At 40.9% G+C, this 24,645-nt stretch overlaps 1 protein-coding gene across 1 annotated transcript in view; it reads right to left on the reverse strand.

The window, feature by feature from the left end:
- Positions 1 to 5,255, reverse strand: part of LOC145980634 (uncharacterized) — a 185,289-nt gene extending 180,034 nt beyond the window's left edge. The window contains exon 1 of the mRNA XM_083113670.1: positions 4,476 to 5,255. Within this exon, the coding sequence (XP_082969796.1) occupies positions 4,476 to 5,204 (729 nt within the window). The 5' untranslated portion in view covers positions 5,205 to 5,255. The remainder of the gene's footprint in view (positions 1 to 4,475) is intronic.
- Positions 5,256 to 24,645: the final 19,390 nt, after the last annotated feature.

The raw sequence follows: 24,645 nt of genomic DNA on the forward strand, positions 1-24,645 counted from the left end.
GCCACTCTAGCACAAGAATTACTTATTTTAAATTCAATCTTGTATTAATTAATAAATTAAATGCCTTACCATCATATTTCATGCCATATCTTAGTTGGATCCATGGTTTCCTTAGCCCGTATTTTTAAAACAAATTAGAAAAGGGGGCTGGCGCCTGAATTATTTAGTTTTATCTACCCTTGGTTAGAGCAACAGATTGTAGCTTCGATCCCCACCACTAGCAAAAATAAATTTGTTCACCTAAAGACAAGAGAAGAGGTTCTTTCTCGAAACGTAGAGTTCAAATAAGTACAGTTATAAAATGGGTATTGTCCAATTAACACTGTACGCTATAAGTCAGTGATGAAAACAGACGCATCGTTTCGATGCTACAAACCCTTAAAGATCCTGAATATATGCAACCAAGCATTTGAAGCCATAGAGGAAAAATGGTTTAGATAAATTGTTCATATCATATCAAAGTAACGAACGAGTATTGGTAATTTGTTCATTTATGCCGCATTTATGGCACTTTAGTCTAATCGCGACGATGAGGATGAGTGATATCATGATTAGATTAAATTGGTGCACCCATGCCGAGGCAGGTACTCGAGCCCGGGAATTTAGGTGGCAAGATCGAAAATCGACTGCTTCACTCGGTTCGGCCATCGAGCTGGTCAAAGTCACGAACGAGACAAAGCCTGTTGAGTGTCTCGTGTCGAAGTGTCTGGTCTAGTTCTTTGTCCAGATTCTGACAAAGTCGCCTCCGTATCAACTCTATCGGAAGGTAAAACCACAGACAAGGGTATAACCTTGTTAAAATTATCTGCTCACGAATGCTCGCTTTAGGAAATGTAATCTTACTAACATGTTAATCTCAAGATTCATTTAGCATTTGATTGACGCTGATACTGAAGAAGAGCGGTAAAAATTATATTCTGCCCGCTATGAAAATAGTTTGTGGGTGTTTATTGCGCAAGCTTTATATTTTGCATGTTAGTCAAGAATATGTGAATGTTTGCAACAGTGGAATTGAACCAAGAAGGGAAAGGTTCCACTTTTTGAACAAAATGGGCTGAATACTTTGAATACATATCAGAGTTAAAATAAAGGTTTTAAAAACAAACCACTTATGGAATATTGTTAGTATGGTAATGATGAATAAGTTTGTAATTGTAAGTTTCTTCATCCGGTTTTTAGTTTTGGTTGCTATGAGTTGTTTTTTTATTTCCCGAAAGTAAGGTGAAGTGGTCTCACCGATTCAATTGAATCCGCATATCTTAGTGCTTTAGGATTTCATTTGCTTGTCACATTATAACTAAATTTACTAAAGTCTACGCGATGAAAGAACGAAGTTAAACTTCCCGACTCCAAATGAAGGAGGTGTCCATAGCTGGACTACAGTGTTGCCCAGTCAACACTCAAATGTCTTCGCGGTTGACCCTAGAAGATCGGGAAGACCAGAGGCTTTCCTGAAAGTCACCAACTCCCTGTTGCTAAACGGTTACGGCTGTTAAGTTTAGCAACGCAGTATAAAACAAAAAAACAAATCGTCTCCATGGCAATGTGGGCCTTCCTTAATTGGCTCAAGGGCCGACACAGGCTCTTTCTAGCAGCCTACAAAAGCGACATCTAGGAACCCTCGTCACTTGGATTAAATTTTCACATGGTATGTCATCGCCAATTGAAGTGAGTGGGAACGTGGAAGGAGTCGAGAATAATTTGTGCAGCACAGTGTCTATTTTAGGTTAACAATTAATTTGATTCAGTCGTCATTAAATGGAACTTCAAAAGATCTTGACATTCCTAGGGGGAGGTAGAACCATTCCCTTTGGATTTCATTTTATGGAGTAAAGCAGGGCGATGTACTTAACTCGCTGCATTTTCGTATTTCTAATTGCATTCTTAATAACTGGTCCACTGCGCTTACGGCAGTTAATATACGTCCCTTTAGCGCTAACATCCTCATGCTATAACTGCAACGAAATACCCCCTCCAAAAAGGGAGGTCTATGAACCCATGCCTTTCTCTTTGTATAACGTTCTTAAATATTGTAGAACAGATTATTTTAAAATGTATTGTACACTCCTCGCAAAAAGTTTGGAATATAAAAGTTTTGCCTGGACCAGCTTTTCTCAAAGTTGATAAAAAAAAACCTGTCGTCATCGCCCAATAGGGATGACGAACAGCCGGAAAGGTTAACGGTCGCGCCGGTCGCAATGACCCTCACCAAACTTTTGTTTGTTTACCAATCCGTTAGGTAAATGGGTCATACTCCCAGTAGCTTCTTATCCCCTTCTGCCATCCACAGTCCCACAGGTGAAATTCGGATTGCGTTCACTTGTCGGCAAGAAAGGTTGTACGTGGGTCACTGTGACCCACCGCGACTGTTTACGTTTGTGCAAGTATACAATGCTGACCATATGGAAATAAATTAATTATCACCTATTTCATACATAAGTGTACTATATTTCTTTCCTTATTATATTACTATTCAAAAAACAAATACTATTTGGTTTTTTTCCTAAAGATATATTTATTATTTGAGACACACGCAGAAATGGTGCATTTATTCAACATGTATTTACAAACAGGGTTATTAAAGGTCCAGGAATTTTAAATAAATTAAATTCCGGTCCAGGAGTGAAATTCAGCAAGCGTGAATGGGTTCTGGACCGTAAGGAACCTTTTTATCTGTAAGGTATTTAAATTCGGTCCAGGAACGTTTTTACCAGATCAATTTAAATACGGTCCAGGGACCTTTCTCAATGAAACAATACACAACTTGGATGGCATTTAAATTGTGCGAGGAAAAAGGTTCCCCTCCTGTTACGGAACCAAATAGAACCCATTAGAATGTATGGGTTTATGGTTCCTTAACAATCCCAGGGTTGTTAATTTCCAGGAATTGTAAATAAATTCAATTCCGGTCCGGAAGAGAAAATCAGCACGTGTAAATGGGTCCATGGCCGTGAAGAACCTTTTTATGTAAAAAGTATTTTAATTCGATCCAGGACCCTTTTTTCCGGATGAACTTAAATAGGGTCCAGAAACCATTTTAATGATACAATACGCAACTTGGACTGAATTTAAATTGTGCGAGGAAAAAGGTTCCGGTCCTTCAGCGTGATACGCACCCACTTATTGTATCATTTTAAGTGTTTAATATGTTTAAGATGTTAATTGTCTGTGATGACGTAATTTCTTTAGTTCAATTGCGTAGTCTTTTATGGTTATGGACTAACCTTAAAACATTTGATTGTGGGTTGTGAGGTAAGAGATATTATTATGAATGTTGGAATAATGGAAGTGATTTTGGAAATGTGAATGTGGAAGAGGTATTCCTTTCTTTCCAACTTCTTTATCCTGTTTAATATCGTCACCAGATGTAACAATTGTATTTATCATTTGTAGATTTTTCATGATATTAATATAGACATATGAAAATTGTAAATATTCAAAATGTGTAACTTGATATAGTCACCAGATATAACAATTGTATTTATTATCAATTTTAAATTTGTATGATAATGATGTAGATAAATTATGTATAAGAAAACTGTATATATTCAAAATTTGTAATTTGTGTAACAGTGTCATGCATGACATATTTTTAGGACACTTGGTGTAGAGCTGGTATAACAGCTAAAACCAATAAAGTATGAATGAATGAATGAATGTGAATGTGGTAATTTGTGTAGTGAAGAACAATTATGAACTTAATACAATTTTGTTTCTAATAAGGAGTTTAATTGCGAGTGCACGTTGGTAAGGTTTACGTTAACATATCCTTATCTGATTTCCCACAACCTGAGGGCTTCATAGTAGGCTGATAAGTCTCAGGCTCGCCGTTGAGGAACAAACATAAGTTGTTCCATTGAGAATAAACCGGGGAACGTAACAAGCGGAACCCAATAGAACCCATAAGAATTTTTTGGTTCCTGGACCTGTAACAATCCTGTTTACAAATATTACTAAGAACACAAAAATGTTAGTAAAAATAAATATGTACCTTTATTTATTTGCCTAATGATGTAAAATAAATAACAGAAGGACAACAAAAAATATATATTTATATATTGAAGAGAAGAAAGTTTAAATTTGGGGGTCACAGTGACCCACCGCGACCTCTCCCGGGTTAAAAGTCTGTCTGAGGAAAGCGAAATCAACAAGAATATCCCAAATACGTAAGACTACGGTGCAAGTACGGCACAACGGAGGGTCCAGTTCTTGTAGCAAGTGAGCATGCGTTAGACGGCTGTGTCGTTGTGTGGAATTACTTCTTGTTGATATTATTTTAGTAAGGAATTACTTTCCTTGACAACAATTCGTCTCTTCTTACTCTTTTGGCGCTCTGCTCCCAACCCCCTCTCTCTCTCCCTAGCTACGGCTCTGTTTGGTAAACACCTGTTTGAAAAGTTCCGTTGCGCTATACCCTGGAAAGCAAGAGGTTGAATGCGCACTGGACATTAAGGTTGAAGAAAACTGCTACTTACCGTCCACTGTAGATACGAGGTTGGGTCGCTGAAAGGCCAGCGCGGCTCCAGCCATGACCTGCTGGGCTTCGGGGTCGAGGTCACGTGGTGCCGAACCTCTGCGCGAGACGGTGTCAAGGTCGTGGTGCCACGAGAGACCTCTGGTTGCACGGTCGAAGCATTAACCGCCCTCTGGGCATCTACAGCCAAGGTGCCGGAAAACTCGTTTGAAGTCTCCGTAGACACGTCTTTCGTCGCCACGACGGTGATCTCTTGGTCTTCTAGCGTCGTGCTGGGCGTCGAAGCACTATAAGTCGTCGTCGAGTGCGCTGACGTAGCTGTCGAGAGCGGTGCGTCGGTCATGTTCAGAGTCGAGGACGCCTCGTCGCTCGCGTTGGTCGCCAAGGCAAGGTCGTCGTGCGCCGTGGTCAAGTTGTTGGTGCTGGTGGTCAACACGGTGGTGGTGGTGGTGGGCCGCGGTCGTGCGTGGTGCGGCCGGTGCGTGGGGGGTTGGTGCTTCGCGTGGAACCCGGGAATCGCCGATAGGATGTTGGTGGTCAGCAGGAGCGGCACCATCACGGCGGCGATGACTCCGCACACTAGCACCACGGTCACCACGAGGAGCACCACGGTGCGGCGCGAGTTCGATTGCACCCTCCGGATCCTTTTCGGCATCCCATCCTCCTCTCCGTCCTGTGGCAATATGGTGTAGTGCAAAGAATTCTCCCCTTGCTTCACTGTCTTGTACATGATGCGGGTAGCTCGAGCACCTAGGCGCGACTGCGACCGTACCACGTGCTTCGCGAAGCGGAGCCCGGCGCGGAACGGCACGGCAGAACCAATCAATACATTTTGCAGCTCGCGACAGTGTTGCAACATTGCGAAAGCGTAAATTCCCTGCGACGCATAAGATTTCCCCCCTCTTCATTTTTTTTGTTCTTGTATAAGTCCACTTTATGCACAGCTATGCCGCTTGATTGATTTTGCTTCCCTTTTCTGCCACATTCGACTAATCGTGAAGATCAGGGTAGATGCAAGGTCGCATGCAGGATTGTTTCTTAAAGGGGGAAGCAGTGGGTGAAATGTGGATGATGCTTCCTCCCAGTTAGGAGAATTCTCATAAATCATCCCCAGCAGTAGGTTAATGTAGAGAGAGAGAGAGAGAGAGAAGAAGAGAGAGAGAAAGAGAGAGAGAGAAAGAGATAGGGAGAGAGAAAGAGAGAGATAAAAGAGAGAGAGAAAGAGAGAGAGAGGGAGAGAGAGAGAGAGATAGAGGAAGAGGAAGAAGAAACTCTCTCTCTCCCACCCTCTCTCTCTCTCTCTCTCTATGAGAGAGAGAGAAAGAGAGAGAGAAAGAGAGAGGGAGAGAGAAAGAGAAAGATAAAAGAGAGAGAGGGAGAGAGAGAGCGAAATAGAGAGGGAGAGAGAAAGAGAGAGATAAAAGAGAGAGATAAAAGAGAGAGATAAAAGAGAGAGATAAGGGAGAGAGAAAGAGAGAGAGAGAAAAGAGAGAGAGAGAGAGATAGAGAGAGAATGAAAGAAAGAAAGAAGTAAGGAAAGAAGGAAAGAAAGAAAGAGAGAAGGAGAGAAATAAAGAAAGAAGGAGACAAAAAGAAGGAGACAAAAAGAAGGAGAGTATCTTCTTCTTCTTCTTCTTCCTTTATCTCGCTTTCTCTCTCTCTCTCTCTCTCTCTAGAGAGAGAGAAAGAGAGAGAGATAATGTGCATAGGTACTTAATGTGCTGTCTTTCACGACACCCCTCGTCCATGTTTTCATCTACAATTTCACCATTTGATGTCTCAGGGGGCACTGCCCCTCTGCAGGCGCCCTTGGATGGTAATAAGATGAAGCATGAAGGGACTACAAACACATATGGACAACACAGAACAAAATCAGATGGAGGGTTATGCTGGACCTACAGTTTAAAGTAGATCCGAACGTGCCTCCACTGGGTATCGAACCCGGGACCATTGAATTCAAGGCGACGGCGTTACCACTACGCCATCGGGCTCTCCGCCTTCAAATTGTCGTCAACCTAACTGGCGATGGTATCTTCAACGAACGCCAAGTAGGTTTCGTACCACTCCCTTTCCTGCCATAGTTCTTTTGCATGCTAACGAGGCTCTGGCGTCATCTGCAGACAGGAGAATGAAAGTGGAGACTCATTGTCTCTCTGTCGTGAAAGCTCTTATGAATTTTATAATACTAATCAGCACCCACGGCCGTCCATCTGTCCGTACAGCAAAAAATATCTGAGGGAAACCCAGATAATATCCACAATGTCCAGATCAAATCCATGGGTATCCATTAGACATCCATGAGATATTCAGTTCTGGATATCCATTGTACATCCATAGGATATCCCCTCATATATACATGGGGAATACTGAATAAGTCCAGATGTTTTCAAAAATTGACATAAATGTTTTGATATCTGTGGACAGATGAAATATTTTTTTCTGGCACACACTCACTTGGTTGTCAATTTTTAAACTAAATATTTGGTTACGACAAACAATCTTTTGGTTATTTTAAAACAAACTTTTAACAGACAATCATTTCTTGAGAGCGTGAGTATTGTTGATTTGAATTCAGATTTATGGTGAAAAGTCAATAAGAAATACAGGATATTTTTTTTAAGCTGATTTAAATTGTATGTATTTCCTAGTTCTACAATAATCATTGTTTCTTACAGGAGGCGTCCAAGGGACACTAACCCCCCTTTCAAAAGAAATGTAGTAAATTTAAACATTTTGTACTATCGTCCATGTGACTATTCTACGCTCAAAAATAATATTCACTTTCTTTCTATTGTACTTATGTGCATAAAATTAACAGAGAGCCAGTGATTAAATTGCTCTGTAAAATTAACTATAACGAAATGAAGTTTGCACTGTACTGATCACTCATCGGTCGCTGTTAACCTGACTGTGCAACCAATCGACGTTAAAGAGATCAACCAATTGGCCACGAGAAAACGATCGATTCTTTTGACGTGCTCCAAATTCGGTTAAAGTGGGGTAGTGGGAATTTTTCCCTCGAGAAGTTGGCTACACTGATGAAGTGGGACAGCCGAAGAGCCGGAATCCAGGCAGAGTTCGATCCGCGCTCCCTCTAGCAACAATAACATTGCGCCAATAACAATTGTTGGAATGACAAGTTAGACGAAGCGCAAGAGGTTGGCGGGGGAGGGGGGGGGTAGTAGAATGTCCACAAAATCTGGCCGAACGCCAGGGGCGGGCAGCGACGGAATGGGCCCCAATAATGGGCTGGACAGCTCGAGAGCGTAATTAGCAGACGTTCGCTCGGTTTATCCGGCTCGACGGGGGGAATAAATGAGTTTCTTTTACGTTTTTTTTTCCTCTTGCCGGACAGGTCTTCTTGTGGAACTGGTCCAATCAGAATTAACTTCGATTTGCAAGCTATTTGCGAAATTGCTTTGCAGATTTGCTTACCAAAAACCATCTCGGTCACGGCTTCAAAAATTGACAACTTCAATTCCCAATTCCAGGATAGGAGCTCTGCACCAGGCCCGTACTCAGGAGAGGGGACATGGGGGCCATGCCCCCCCCTGATCCATGAAATATTTAAATGCAAACCTCTAAAAAACTACCAAAATAACAGACGATTTTTCAAATTTGTAAATATTTCAATTTTGTTCTTGCATAAATGAATCTGTTTATCATTAACACACTGAATAAACATTTTCATTCTAGGTTAATACGTGCAGTATCAGAAACAGAAAAATGTGTATCTACATGTATATTTTATTTGTTTTGGATTTTTTTAGAACAGAAATATCTTATGTGTTTCAGTGTTATTTAAAATTAAAAATCTGCGACCTATTAGTACACCAAACACGTTAAGATCACAACTGGAAAGATCTGGACTGTATGGAGGGTGCTGCGCAATTTCCCAATGGAACTTAGCTACAATTTGCACATTAGCTGTATGTGAGCTAGCAGTGTCCTGCAACAAGTTTGCCCTGTGAGACAATGTACCACGGAGCGTTCATTGGAATACAGATTTTTGTTTAACAAGTTTTAACGCAGGAGTCTCGGTAAAGTCACCGGCAATAATATTAGACAATTGATCCTGAAATATTCGATTCCCTGAAAGGCGTTATGTGTGTTGTCTAACTCCACGGCGGTGGCAGAAGTTGCCATTAAAATCCACATATTACGTAGAGTAATAATGATATCCACCAGTTGCCACTAACCAACCGTTGCGTCATGTAAGAAACGTACTACTATTGGCTGTTGCCATTAGCCACGCCCACAGTTGCGATTTCCATATAGGTTTTGTAAATATGCTTCCTCCCGGTCATGAACTTCATCTCATCACCACCCATTCTCATTTTCGTAGCCTAAAGAGGCAGAAAAGTGACACGAAACAAGAAAAATGCAAGCACAAAACGCCGATGTGGCAACACCGCAAATTTTACCCAGCCACCTCATTACGCGTCACCGACCATAGTGCAACCTGATAAGATGCGTGGAAATTATGATTTCATTTCATGTGTACATGGATAAGCAGTTATGCGAGAGTGATAGCCTAGATTATAAGTTCGCTTCTGATTGTGGAACTCCCTTCTTCTCCAACGAGGAGTAGGAGATGTCTGAATCTTCTCTTCTTTGGAATGAATATATTTGAACTCGCCCTTTCCCTCGGCCCTTCCGTGTCAGGGTTTAATACAAGGGAAGGAAGGGATAGCCCTTCCTTTATTGCTCCCCGTAGTCCAATAGCAGCTTCGTTCCTTATTCAGAAGACGGATGAAAAACAGAGAGAAACTTGTTTCATTATTCGGAATTACAGAGGAAGTCTTTTTCAAGGGATCCTTCTCGGATGCTGGAAAGGGTGGCAGATGTACGGGACGTCTCTCTACGAAATGCTCCATAGTTCATGAGAATCCATCGGCAAGAAACAGTGTTTCCAAATGCATTAAAATGTCTAATTGCGAGGCAGTGTTGCCACAGTGTTTACCTATACACTAGTCCCTTTTTTTTCTTGCTGTCTCAGTGACACAGTGTTGTTCTTATTGTTCTTATTGTACTTGTCCATGTATAATCAGTACCAGCAGCCTCGTAGCTAGATATTTTGGCGCCCTAGGAAGGATTGTGGTTTGCCCCCCAGCTTAACCAAGCACCGATATTTTATGTGGGTCCTTCGATATTTTCTTCTTATGCTACCGTTATACAGGGCAGTTTCCCCTAGGAGAGAACAAAATGATGGTACTTGTAGTAAGGTAATGTGTATTTATTGATTGAGAAAGGTAAGAGAACACAATTCTCCGTACATGATCAACATGTTTCCCATCATTTGCAATACATGATACACAGATTCACAATTCTTAGAATTACATATACCAGTGGCGTATACGGAGTCCAATATCTGGGCTATCTCACTATGTCACGTGTTCCTAGGCTATGAATAGAAATAAATTTACCAACTCCTAAGAAATCAGGTTGCCAACTCATAAGAAATCAGGTTGCCAACTCATAGGAAATAAGGTTGCCAACTCATAGGCAATCAGGTTGCCAACTCATAAGAAATCAGGTTGCCAACTCATAAAAAATCAGGTTGCCAACTCATAGGCAATCAGGTTGCCAACTCATAAGAAATCAGGTTGCCAACTCATAAGAAATCAGGTTGCCAACTCATAGGCAATCAGGTTGCCAACTCATAGGCAATCAGGTTGCCAACTCATAGGAAATCAGGTTGCCAACTCATAAGAAATCAGGTTGCCAACTTATAAGAAATCAGGTTGCCAACTCATAACAAATCAGGTTGCCAACTCCAGAATCAGCATCATCTCACTGAATAATATTATTTACAATTTCTGATCGATTTCTCTCCTGTATATAATTCTCTAGACTTCAGATAGCCTAGCTAGCCCAGAATATACGCCCCTGACATATACAGTTTCTTTCAGGGGAAACTGACTTTTGGGCCACCCTGTATATAGATATACAAATATATACATACTTTGGAAAAAGGAAACAATGAAAAACTCATTAAAACTAATATAGGTCATATTTAAAGATTCGTAGATAGCATTTCTGATTTAGAAAATAATAGTTTAGAATATTTAAGAATATTTCAGTCCTGTCTTAGTGTCTGAAGAACATCTTTAAATGGAAAACAGAAAATTCCGGTAGTGCGTTACCAGAATGTAAGCCTACAAGTAAACGGAGATAAGAAGGCTAAGAGTAATAATTATTAAAGTACATAATACAGTATGTTCTCAGTACAAAATTTGTAATTTAAAATTATTTAACTCTGCTTGGGAAAAAGCTAATATAAATTATGAATTGCACATCATTTTAGTAACATTTACAAAATAATAAAACCCGACTAGAGGCCACTTCGTCAGTTGAAAATCTTCAATGGGAACAAGGATCACCTTAGATGCTTTCCATCTAACGTTACCTCTGCCAAATGTAAATTTCTCTGACGCATATTCTCACACTTTGAATGCGCCTTAGGCTTCAGCCCCTATTCTTCCAGCCTATCGTTCGGTACGGGCCTGATTACTCCTGCATACAGGGTTTTCCTAAAGTCTTTCCCACTTTCAAATTCACAATAACTTTGTAACGAACAGAGATATTTCAGTGGAATAAAGTTTGTACTGCACAACAGCTCTTAAAGTTTTGCCTGGTAACGCTGCGTGTTGAGATTCAGGAGGCACGTGGATTGGCATCAGAAGCTCAACATTATGGCCCGCAAGGTCGCTAGACCTGACTCCGTGTGAGGATATTTCAAGACGGAAGTGTACACTGAAAAGCCGAGAGATCTGGATAACCTCAGAGCAAAGATATTTGTAGTCATCACGGGAATTTCGGATTCAGGACGAGATTGCAGGAATGCATCGATGTGAATCGTGCCCAGTTGGAGGTGTGACGATGAGGGCGACAGACATGCAGTGTTGCCAGGTAACACTTTGAAGACTGCTCTGCAGTACAAGCTTTATTTCACTGAAATATCTCTGTTCATTACAAAGTTATAGTAAACTTTTATGTGGGAAGGGCTTTAGGAAAACCATGTATTTAAAACTTTCTACTTGTTGCTGGAATGTCTTGAACGTTAGCACGGGTAAAGAAGTGAAAGATTTGGGCTGGAAAGATAAAGATAGCATGAAGAACGAAATGATCGTTTTATAACCCGCTACTTGACCTCTGATGTTACAACAAGATGTTCTGGCTGTGGCAAAGAGCGAGTTTGCCAGCTTTTGAGTTTTACGGCTTCGGGATACTGGCCAAAAGGAAAACGAACATCAAGAACACGGCCATGGTTAGCAGCTCCTTCGTAGTACCCGATGATGCTCAGTAATCACCGGTCGACAAAGCGAATCTGACGGAAATAAGTCATAATAATATACACCATTGCTATTTCCTTTCTCTTTGGAAAATGTTTATCATTTAAATTGCTTCATCAGTAGGGAACGGATTTTAAGGTGCAGCACCTTTCCAAAAATATAGCTGTTTTCACACCGATCGTTTGAGATATGTATTTTAGGACATGGAATCAAGTAAAATGAACACACTTTGTTGCACCGTTTCGTGAGATGAGCAGATTTATCCCCTCTTTGATGCTTCAGCGCCTCTTCCTTCCTTTTCTTTCATGTCTTGTAAAAAAATTCGACAGAAAAATAAATGATTTTCACTCTTCTTCAGCAGCTACATAAAATCCTATAGTCTCATTTTGTAGAGTAGAACGAGAGCTATAAAATGGTATAATATAATCATTGCAGCCCCAACAGTTCCCACAATAAAGTAGAAAAACCTGCGAGAGAAAACACAAACTTCAACAAAACCTATTCGGCAGAACCACCGTTCTCTCTGCGGTCCGCGCGCATCATATACACAGTTCTCTATGCGGTCCGCGCGCATTATATACAGAAGGCGAAGAAAAAGAGAGCATTGAATAAAGACATTTTATCAGCACAGTGTTTGCACTGTTTTGAAAACATTTTCAGAACTTTTTCTGTCCTTTTCCGACCATAATTTTGCACCTTGAAATCCTTTCCCTAGTCAGCAGCCTGTGTATATAACACTAAGGCGGGATTAATCTCAACAATCAATTTTCGCTAACAGATGGCGCAATTTATAGTTATATTTTTCTTACTTCCTTCTACGTTAAAAGATAAACTAAATTGCACCATAGTACACATATTGTACAATTCTAGAATTTTCCGTTAAAATGTATATTTTATGTTTTGTAGTTTTAAACCTAAAAAAATTAGTTTCGTCTTTGTTAAGTAACTCTCACTATGTTTGTATCAGTATGTGTGCCTATATTTAGCACTTCTCTCTGTGTAAATACATCTCTCTCTCTCTCTCATTCTCTTGAGGTTTCTTTTACATAAGGTTACTTGTGCGAGTGTTCTTCTCAGTTCCATGCTCAGTTTATACTCAGATAGGCTAATTATGACTGGGCCTACAGTTTAAAGTGGGATACGAACTCCACATGTCCAAGAATTGAACCCAGAATTACTTGATTATAAGTCGACAGCGTTTAGTTAGCCATTGCACTATTGCAAGACCATTTGTTTGTTCTCTTCCATTACCAGTGGCGGCGTAGGGCAGCCCCCCCCCCCCAGTGACGAATTAAGGTGGGTGCTATTAATGCTGCAGCATTAGGCCCATTCCTGAAATAGGCCTAGATGAAAACAGACGAGAATTTTCCGAAAGCTGAACAGTTTTCTTGTACTATATTAACCTGAAAATAAATCTTAGAATGAAATTTGAGGCCCCAATTTCGGACGCCTAGACACAGCGTTACTTATTATACAGTTACTATTATTCTTTGCGCTGTGACATAACTATAACGTCGTTGTGTTTATTGTTCACTGAAGATTTCAAGTTAATGCTATCAGTTTACTTAGTAATTTAGCTGCGTTTTTTGCAATATATTGGCAATTGTTGCCACTTTATTATTGTTCGGTCCAGCATCAGGCCCCCTCCCCCTACTTCTTGCCACTTTTGCTACCGAACTATGCTAAACCAAGGGAAAGTATAATGTCCTTGCTCCCTAGTTTTAGCACTTTGCCCCTCCAGTTTTGGAACCCAATCGCCGCCACTGCACATTCCTCTTCTACATGTTTGTATATAGCTTTCCCCCTTTTTTTGCCCCCCCCCCCCCAATTTTCCTTTCTGGGCCTTTTCCACTTCTACATGTATATCTGTATGTCTCTTTGTTCTGGTAAATCAAAAGGTAAAGGACATTTCAACATAACATCTTCATTTCCACACAAGAAGAACTACACATACCACTTTTCCACATATGCCCTCTGCACGGCAATGCATTTCTGTATCCCGTCCGCGAAGAAGGTTTTTCGTTTCTCATGAAGCCACGTCTGCACCGCCTGCTGGACCTCGTCATCTGACATGAACCGACGACCCACCTCGCACAAACTTTATAGTACCCTAATTTATCATGCACTATTGCATATACTGATCCGAAACCGATGCCCAAGAGTTCCGCCACTTGTGCTATTGTGATTCTTCGATCGTCCCTGATCGTCCATACGTGTGATCTTTTTGCTCCGCGACACTCGACTGAATGGGGCAATGATGGATACTCCTACTTCCATGTCACTAAAGTATACACGTGATGACGTCAGACACACACCGTCTTCGTTTATTCCTGCGAAAATATAAAATTGCCTTCAGTTTTTTATTTACCGTATCTCTCTCTCTATCCGTATCTCCTTCCATCTCTGTGTAGAGGTCTCTGTCTATCTATTGCATCCTCTCCTTCTCTGTAGTTTTTCCGCTTTCTCTATCTATTTGTCTAGTTCTTCTTTCTTCCTTCTCTCTGTCACTCTTGTTCTATCTGTCTCTTCTCTCTCTCTCTCTCTCTCTCTCTCTCTGTCCCCCACTATCCATCTCTGTATTTCTCCCTCCCTCTGCCATTCTTTCCCTCTCTCTCTATGTTTTTCTCCAGTTCTGCCCCCTCTCTCTGTCATTATTTTCCTGCCTCTTTCCAATTTCTCTTTCTAGTAGGTTTCTCTCTCTCTCTCTCTATCTCTTTCTCTCTCTGTCATTCTTTCCTTGCCTATCTCTTTCCTATCTCTCTCTCTCTCTCTAGTTATGTTCTCCCTCATGGGCGTAACTTGGGACCCAATTTTGTGGAGGCAGAATTAAACTTTGGCCTCATTTCGAATGTATAGAATCAAACTGGGCCAAATTTTGAAGGGGTAGAATTAAATGGGCCTAATTTTGAGTGGGTGGAATCAAACTGGGCATAATTTTGAGAGGGCAGAATTAAACTTTGGCCTCATTTCGAATGTATAGAATCAAACTGGGCCAAATTTTGAGAAGGCAGAATTAAACTTGGACCTAATTTTGAATGTATAGAATCAAACTGGGCCAAATTTTGAGAGGGCAGAATTAAACTTGGACCTAATTTTGAGTGTATAGAATCAAGCTGGGCCAAATTTTGAGAGGGCAGAATTAAACTTGGACCTAATTTTGAGTGTATAGATTCAAACTGGGCCAGATTTTGAAGGGGTAGAATTAAATGGGCCTAATTTTGAGTGGGTGGAATCAAACTGGGCATAATTTTGAGGGGAAAGAATTTATCTTTGTACTAATTTTGAAAGGGTAGAATCAAATTGGGCCTAATTTTGAGGAGGCAGATTCAGACATGGGGTCTAATTTTGAGAGGTAGAATCAAACCTGGGCTTAAGTTTGGGAGATGAGACTCGAAAAGTTTTCCATTCAATAAAAACAGCGTCTAGGATTATTTCCTAAATAACCGTGACGTTTGCGAAATCACAAATATTACTCTTTATTGCTTTGTTCTTCAGGTCCCCTAACTTGTAAATCTTAATAAACAAACATGAAAATTTAGGGGGGCAAGTGCCCCCCTTGCTCCCGCCAAGTTACGCCTATGTTCTCCCTCTTTCTGTCATTCTTTGGAGCCTCGTAGTCTACTCGGTAGGACGTCTGACTACCCTGTGGGAGGGCTTCGAACCCTAGGGTGCGTGATCTAGAATTTATCCGACTTTGTCCCCTCACAAAGCTGCTCTACGGTTCACTCAGCCTCAAATAAATGGGTAACTGGGGGGCAAACCTGGGGGTAAAGGCGTCCGGACCGTAGTACAGATCACATCACCTCCAAAATGGCCGAGATCGAGAATGTGTGAGGCCCTACCTCCACATTTTCTAAAAATGCACCTTTACTGTCATTCTTTCTCTGTCTCTCTCTATTCTATCTATCTTTCTAGTTCTATCCTCCCTCTTCTTCGTTCTATACTTTCTTCCATCTCTCTCTCCCTCTCTTTGTTTTGTGTGTGTGTGTGTGTGTACGCGCCTAGTGCTCGCTCACTATATGTCTCTTTCCTCCCTCCCTCTGTCTCGGGGGAAAAAAAAACAAAGAAAAATTCTATGAAAGCGTCCTCATTGCACTCTGCTATCGATCGTGCGGGAGCAGTGCGTGACATTCTCTCGAAGTAGCGAACTTTCCTCCCGGCGCCTCCGTGTCTCCCGCCCGGGCACGAACGCGAGACTTCCAGCTCCGAAAACGTTACCCGAAGCAAAATAAAAAATGAAACAAGCACATCTCGTGGAAGCAATGGACGTCGCTTTCGCCTAACAGCGAGGAACATAAAATACAATTATCCACCGACGGAAGAAGAGAAATATTTTATAACTTCCTTTTTTGCCTGAGAAATCTTTCCTCTGCGCCCAGATGGAAAGGATGAAATAAACAGCCAGAATATTTCCAGAAACGTAGCACGATGTAAGATTTACAACCGTGTGTCTAAAGGCTGAAATGAAACTGGAAAACAGTAATGCACTAGCGCTTCATTCTCGTCTTGTATCATTTTTCATATAATGAGAAGGTTCAGGCTATGTTGGAAGGGTTTTAAGTAAGGAACGATATACAGAGAGAGAAAGGAATTACAGATAGGGAAATGAGTGACTGAGAAAAATGAAGAAAATAAGAATGACAGGAAAAGCAGAGAAGGAAATAGAGCGTGCGAGATGGGGAGAGGACAGACAGGGTAAGAATGACAGAGAGGGGGAACGATATACAGCAGGGTGCGACATCCCGGGGGCGGAGGTGTGAATTTCCCCCCACCAACGATCTTGTCCTGAAATTTTCCCCCAACAAACAAACAATTGAAGACTAAAATTGGTAAACGCTGTAAGTGCCAAAATAATTCAAACACCGTTTTCCACGTTAAACTGTGCAATGTGGCATGCTTTATAATGTGGTAAACATGAAAAGTGGCTGGTAGCCCTCTAAGTAGTTCAAGGGGCGTGTAAAGAGGTCGCTAGTGTGAACGTTCTTACGGGCTGATGTGCGGAACGATGCGATTTCCCAGCACTTTCGCTTTTGGCACTTACAACGTTTACCACTTTTAGTCCTCAATAAGTTTGGGATTCGGATATACTTGGCTGGAATAATATCGAAAGCATACAAAAAGAACGGACAGCGTCATCTCTTAGTACACCACTGAACCCAGCAATCCCCAGAACACAGAAATTAGACCGACTTGTTATTTCTTATCCATTTCTCATCGCCTTTTGTTAGCAACCACGAAGTATATAAATATATTAATAAAACACGTAATAGCATTTATATGTGAATTTTATTCAGGAATTTTCGCACACAGTTCTGGCATTCCCTTTGGAGTAGCCTGAAGAGGATCTCCAGGCAAGAATTCTGGCTGCCTGTGACATTGTTCGAACGACCCCGGGGTTGTTCCAACGGGTACGCCAGAACTTTGTGCGACCATGTCATGCCTGCAGCGAAGCTGGGGGACGCCACTTCGAACAACTGTTGTGAATGAGCAGCTTGTGAAACTTGTGCAGGTAATAAAAGTATTACATCTTCATACACCGATTTTCGCTTATAACTTTCGACTAAGTCGTTTCCGGACCAGGAATCCTTATGTCAAATTGATGCATGTGCCGTTCTCCATCATCCCTGAAATTTTGTATAATCAGCCCGGAAACACCCTGTATATATATATATATATATATATATATATATATATATATATATATATATATATATATATATATATATATATATATATAATGTGTGTGTGTGTGTGTCTGCTCCTTCCCCCACCAATCTGCAGAGATTTCGCAGCCTGATATATATATATATATATATATATATATATATATATATATATATATATATATATATATATATATATATATATATATATATATACATACATACAGGGTGTTCCAAAATGAATATCGGGGTTTCAATGAAGTGTATCTTCTATTAGATGTACATTACAGAAATGAAACATACCTTAAAAAGAAAGGTAACTCAAACAGTTTTTGTTTCTACTTTGCAGGTGATGTTTACTAACTCCGCCGCAGCACGGCGCTAGTAGTAAAGATGGAGATGACTCCTGAGCGTAAAGCCTTCTGTGTCTTGGAATTCACAAGGTGTAACTCAGCAATTGGAGTGCAACTTGCTTTTCGGCGGGAATATGGATGTGATTCCCCATCGAATAACAACATCCGAAGATGGTACAACCAATTTAAGAATAAGAGATGCTTGTGCAAAGGGAAGAGCTCCGGAAGACCACGTCTACCAGTTGAGCAAGTGGAACAGGTCAGAGCAAATTTCGGTCGGAGTCCCAGAAAATCTGTAAAGCGGGCGAGTCGAGAACTGTCAATGCCGTCCACGACTGTTTGGAGGGTGTTACGGAAGAGACTGGACATGAGGCCGTACCGTCTACATCTGTTACAGGCCCTAAAGCCTGAAGATAATGTGACCAGTGCCAACTTCTGCTAAAATGTGCTGGACATGGAAGATGATTTTCTTACACGTGTGATCTTTAGTGATGAAGCCTCATTTCATCTTAGTGGACGAGTGAATACGCATAATGTGTGTATTTGGGGGTCTGAAAATCCACACCAAACAGTGCAGCACATGAGGGATTCGCCAAAAGTGAACGTCATTTGTGCTCTATCCAAAGAACAAGTGTATGGACCTTTCTTCTTTGTGGAAAACACTATCACTGGTACTGCTTATGTGGACATGCTCCAGCAATGGTTCTACCCTCAACTGGATCTTGAGCAAAAAAGGAACATCATCTGGCAACAAGACGGCGCGCACCCTCACTTTCATCGTGAAGTACGGAATTGGTTGAATGCTGTTTTTCCCCAACGATGGATCGGTCGTCATTGTGAGGATGACGTGGCTCTTCTGCAATGGCCCCCAAGTTCTCCCGACCTCACCCCCTGCGATTTCTTTTTGTGGGGGTATGTAAAGGATAGTGTATACGTGCCACCGCTACCTGTCGACCTCCCTGAATTGCGACGCAGGATTGATGCAGCTGTGGAGTCTGTTACACCAGACATGCTAGCTTCAGTGTGGGATGAAATTGCCTAGACTAGATGTGTGCCGTGTCACAAGGGGATCAGATCCCACATTGAACGCTTGTAACTTGTGACAAAAACGGTTTGAGTTACCCTTCCTTTTAAGGTATGTTTAATTTCTGTATTGTATATGTAATAGAATATACACTCAATTAAAACCCTGATATTCATTTTGGAACACCCTGTATACAGAGAGGGAGAGAAAGGCTAGAGACAGTGAGAGAATGACAGAAAGAGAGCAGGAAAGAAGGAAGTAAAGGGTGAGAGATGGAGACAGGATGAGTGAGTAACAGGGAGAGAGAAGAGAGGAAAAAAGAACAAGATAGAAAATGGAAAGAGATAGAAGGGAAAGAAGAGTACGAGAGAAGAGAGATAGGGTGAGAGTGACAGAGAGAGAAAACAGAGACATAAAGAAAAGATACGGACGTCGAACGATTGACAGAAAGAGCAGTAAACAAAGAACTAGAGTAAGAGATAGGGACAAAGAGAGATACAGACAAGAGTGACAGAGGGAGAGGGAAAGGAACAAATGAAAGAAAGGATTTGGTAAGAGAGAGAGAGAAAGGGAGAGCATGGCATAAAGAAAGAAGGCAAGAAGGAACTAAAGACTGAGAAATAGGCAGAAAAAGTGAGTGACACAGAGAGAAGGGGAAATGGAAAGAACAAGACAGATAAAAGAAAGAGAGAGAAGGGAAATATATATATATATATATATATATATATATATATATATATATAAAGGAAATAGACTTGCATCGAAATAATGACAGGGAGTGTGAAAAACTACAAACGAGAACTCGAGGTTTATTTTATTACTTTATTATTGCAAAAGCAAACTACAACTAGTTTTATTTGCTAATGGAATGTTATTCATTCTGTTAGTACAGCCACTTGTTGAGCAGGCCACCATTGCTACCTAAATCTTATTCAAAAGTGCACAAAATTAAATGCTTTCTTACGGCATTCTAATGCCATTATTATTATTATTATTATTATTATTATTATTATTATTATTATTATTATTATTATTATTATTGAGAAACTTGGTTGGACCCCCACTGAAATGTATTTCTAGATACGTGCCTGTCTGTATATTGATTAACTAATCAGAATTATGCAGTCCTCTACAGCATGGAGATTTGATAAACGATTTATAAGTGAATCCTTGAAAATGCTAGCTTTTGTTTCCCAGTAAGTCAGTGCAGAATATTACAAAATGTCGCAGTTGGCTTCGAAATGGTCCATGCCTTTTCATGGCGCCTGTTAGCGTTCTTCAATGGGGGGAATGGGAATTCTCCGTGGAAGTGCATCTGGCGAAAACGACCTGTCAACATTGACTTTCCGAGGTTCGACGAAAATTGATACTTCAGCGGCCGGAAACACGTCATCTCTGGCAACTGTCAAACGATAACATGAGGTTCCTGGGTTCGCGTTGGTTATCATCCAGAGAGAGAGAGAGAGAGAGAGAGAGAGAGAGAGAGAGAGAGAGAGAGAGAGAAATGCAGAGAAAAAGAGACATAGAGTGATGGAGAGGGGGAGGGAGGGAGAGGGAAACGGAGATACATTGTAATCTCTTCTCCCCACCTCATCCTCTCCCGTATTTGTTATTGGAAATGGAAAACGGTGAGGAAGTTTAGGAGAAGTAGGATTGGACGTCAACAGCACAATTTGCTGTTACGAAATCGACTGTATTTGCACGAGATATGAAATTGACAGCATTTCAATAATCAACAGATTGCATTTCCAAAATCTTTTTTTGACCGAATCTACTGATACAAGGAGAGGAAAAGCGAACTAGAATGAGAAACATGAGAAAAGTTGCATTCCAAACTAACGAATTCATAAATGATTTGCCTTTAAGGCATCAATGTTTAACATGTATATACCGGGTGTCCATAAAATCCCTTTACAACTTCAAACATTCACTACAAATGCAAATGATGAGATATTTGAGTGATTTTTTTTTATTGTACTCGTTTACTATTAAAGTTTGTACTAATAGTCAATTTTTGTATTTCCGGTAACATTGTGAAGAAAGAGAGGTCCTCGAAAGAAAAATGGCTACTCCGCAAGAAAAGGCACAATGTGTGGCGTGGTTCATTGAAACAAAATCTGACACTCAGACTCAGCGAAACTTCAGGACTAGGTATGGGAAACAACCACCATCACGTCCATCAATTCGTGAACGGCACAGGAAATTCATGGAGACCGGTACAATTTTGGATAAAGCAAGAAGTGGAAGAAAACGAGTTTCAGAGGAAGACATCGAACGTGTAAGACAAGTCTTTGTTAATTCTCCAAAGAAATCCATTCGCACTGCTGCCAGACAGTTACAGCTACCACGATCAACAGTGCACAAGGTCCTACACCATAACCTGCGATTGATTGCGTATAAAGTGCAACTGTTGCATGCCATCGAGCCCAATGATAAACCGAAACGCAAACCATTTGCAGTAGACATGCTTCATCGAATATCGGAGGATGCAATGTTTCTCAACCGAGTGTGTTTTACTGGTGAGGCAACATTTCATGTTTCCGGTAAACTGAACACGTACAATGCGAGAATCTGGGACTCATAAAAACCCCATCCGACAATGGACCTCAAATGAGACAGGCCAAAGGTGACTGTGTGGTGTGGACTGATGTTCAATCGAATCATAGGTCAATTTTTCTTTGCGGAGCAAACAATTACTGCAAATGTTTACCTTGACCTTTTGACTGAATATGTGACACCACAACTGGCTGCCCTTCAACCAACCGTCCTTTACCAACAGGATGGTGCACCACCACATTGGGGATTAAATGTTCGTGACTTCCTGGACCAAAAATTTCCCGGTAGGTGGATTGGACGGGATGGCCCTATTCCCTGGCCACCTCGTTCACCAGACATAACGCCCCCAGATTTCTTTCTATGGGGCTACGTTAAAGACACTGTGTATCGAACAAAGGTACGGAACATTACTGACCTCAAGCAAAGGATCACTGATGCCATTGCCACCATTGATGAGGCTATGCTAGAGCGGACATGGCGCGAAATCGATTTTCGCCATGACGTCCTTCGTGCAACCAATGGTGCCCATATTGAGGTTTATTAAGTTATGGAAAAAAACTTCAATATATACTGCTACTATGTGGCAAATTTCATTTAATTATCTCTTCATATGTGTTTGAAATAAAAGCTTGAAGTTGTAAAGAGACTTTATGGAAACCCTGTATATTTATATACCGTGGGAGGGGCTCTCGCCTGCCATATTATTGCATGAAATACGTAAAAACGTTGCATTTCTCTTTATTGTCGGACGTGGATAACTGCAAAAGATTATGAACATGATTTGCCTTTTAGATGAAGTTACTGGGTCAGAGAAAATTAGTCAATTGCTCATTAAGTCTTTATTTGTGAGAGGTTGTCATGTTTGGTGTTCACAATATCGTTTGATGTATTTGAATCATGTTTTCTTGAGCTTCTTCGGATAATTGGCCAATCGATAGAGAGCCTGCCAACTCTATCAGCCGTCCTAGTTCCCTATCCAGATAAAAATAAATATTTGTTTATTGCGCGTACGTCAGACACAACAGCTCCCTAATTGATTGTATCGATGCAAGCAACAACCGACAGGATCGAAAAGCACACGACAAAGATGAAAGCGGTGAATCGGTAATACAACAAGGATGAGTTAAAACCATTTTCTTTGATTTTTTTTTATTACTTTGCTTTTCTGCAACTTTTGGCTAAACGCGAAGATGAGGATGAGTGAAAATGTGGTAAAGGAAAACTCAGAAAGAACACCCACGCCCAAGCCAGGATTCTAAGCCAGGAACTAAACCACGGAGTTCGACATGATTGATTGATTGATTGAGATGGTGTTTTAAGTCCACTTTATACACAGTAAGGCTAATCGAGAATAACGTAATTGTTATTATTGGAATAATAACCATAATTATTTCTATTATTCACACGACACCGTCTAGCGGAACGGCAAGTCCTATCAATCCCTAAGATTATATGTTTATTTTATTAAGTCTCTCTGAATGCTTCACGTTGACCAGGGCATTCACTTGTTTTTCTCAGTTGTCTCAGCCTCTGAGGCATGTTTACAATGCATTGTGTTGTGCCATGCAAACCTCCCGAGCATTCAGGAAACAGGTAATACTTCTGGTTATAGAGTCAGCGGTTTGCATGGTGGCAATTAAAAACACGATTCGGCATAGAAGAAGAGCTCGATGGCCTAGTGATATAGAGGTGAGACAAGCTGAGAGGGGACTGACTTTTGGGATTGGAGTTGAGAGAAGAGGTGGTTAGCAGAGCAGTAGGTCAGAAGTGGAACGACGCTCTGGTCGACGAATTGGAGAAGCTAACAGAGGACTTCGCATATTCTATTCAGCTTAATACTTCAGATAGACAGGTAATTATCCTAACACCCAGCCATGATTCAGGTTCAACGGTTCACAAAACCCAACGAGTAACCATTGTCTTTTCTGTAGTTTAGTTCCTTAGTGTGATTTTGTACATTTCGCATAGCCAAGCGTTAACTCGTCATGCCAATGACGAGTGCTCTCATCAGAGGATGAATGATGAGTACTTTACATCACCCAGCAATTAATTACACGAAGTAATAACATTGCTTTTACAGCGCTGTGTGTCCACTTTTTTTTTAACGATTTATCAATGGTCTGGACAACCCCTACAAAACTTCCTGGCGACGCCCATGTTCAGAAAATAAATAAATTAATTTTATTTCATAATTGTTTTGCCATCCTTTTAACTTGAGATGATCAAAGTAACGAAATATTGTGTGGTGCCTCCTTTTCTGCAGAACTGAGTAATGTAAATCTAGTCCACAAATTCGTCATTGAGATTAACCATTATTTCAATACAATTCACGGGGCAAGATGACATGCTGATAAGGTCATGTCAGACGCCTAAAATTGACTACAGTCTGTCCGAGGAACCTGAGGAGCAAGCGAAAGAAAACAAGTCATCTGCGCAAGTAGTGGCTGGATTGTGCTTGGCCAATAAACGTGTGAGAAGCTTTTTCTGAGAAGCGCTGTCGTCACTTTTACAGTGTTTAGACATTCATTCATTCACTGGGACGTTACACTATAAGGTCTCCACCTAGCAAAGATAACTGTAACCTCACGTTAAGAAATCTCTAAAGACACTGAGTTGGCAACATCCCATTTACTCCAAGTGGACTTGACAAGAGCTGCCAGTTCCTACAACGGACGGTATTGGTGGGAAAGGATTGAGGGGAGGATATACTGGGCTCCACGTGTACTTGACATATGGTTGCCAGAGGGAAACTCTAATTAGAATACTGAACGACCGCTCTTCACCGCATTGGATGGTAAATTTAAAACATTCTCGGAGTAAATGTCAAGATTTAGGAAATGCACTGTTAAATATTCCTCAAGCATAAATTTCAAATAGACACCCGCCGAATTCACTTGGTATTTGAAAAATCTAAGTTATTGAAATCACTTTCTTTTGGCAAAATTTCGAATGATGTAATCAATGTCATCGGAAGTTTAATTCAACCAGAAGTATTGTTCAGATACTTATTTCACTCTAGATTCTACCTCACCATGGGATATTGGAGGGTTAATAGCGTCACATCTATTCTTTTTTTTCCTGAGTTAACAGCGGTCTCAACCTGTGGTATTAGTTTCGGGGTTTCGATCGGAGGACCTGTTACAGTTAAAACTGATGAGCTACAGAACAAGACAGATTTGCTTTAGACACACTTCCCGAACAGAATTTAATTTCGTTACTTCCTTTAGAATTTCCGAAAGACAGATGTATATAAAAATGGATGTATGTGTGTGGGTGTGTA

Source organism: Lepisma saccharinum, chromosome 28 (genome assembly GCF_977018435.1).
Source record: "Lepisma saccharinum chromosome 28, izLepSacc3.1, whole genome shotgun sequence".
Taxonomy (NCBI): domain Eukaryota; kingdom Metazoa; phylum Arthropoda; class Insecta; order Zygentoma; family Lepismatidae; genus Lepisma; species Lepisma saccharinum.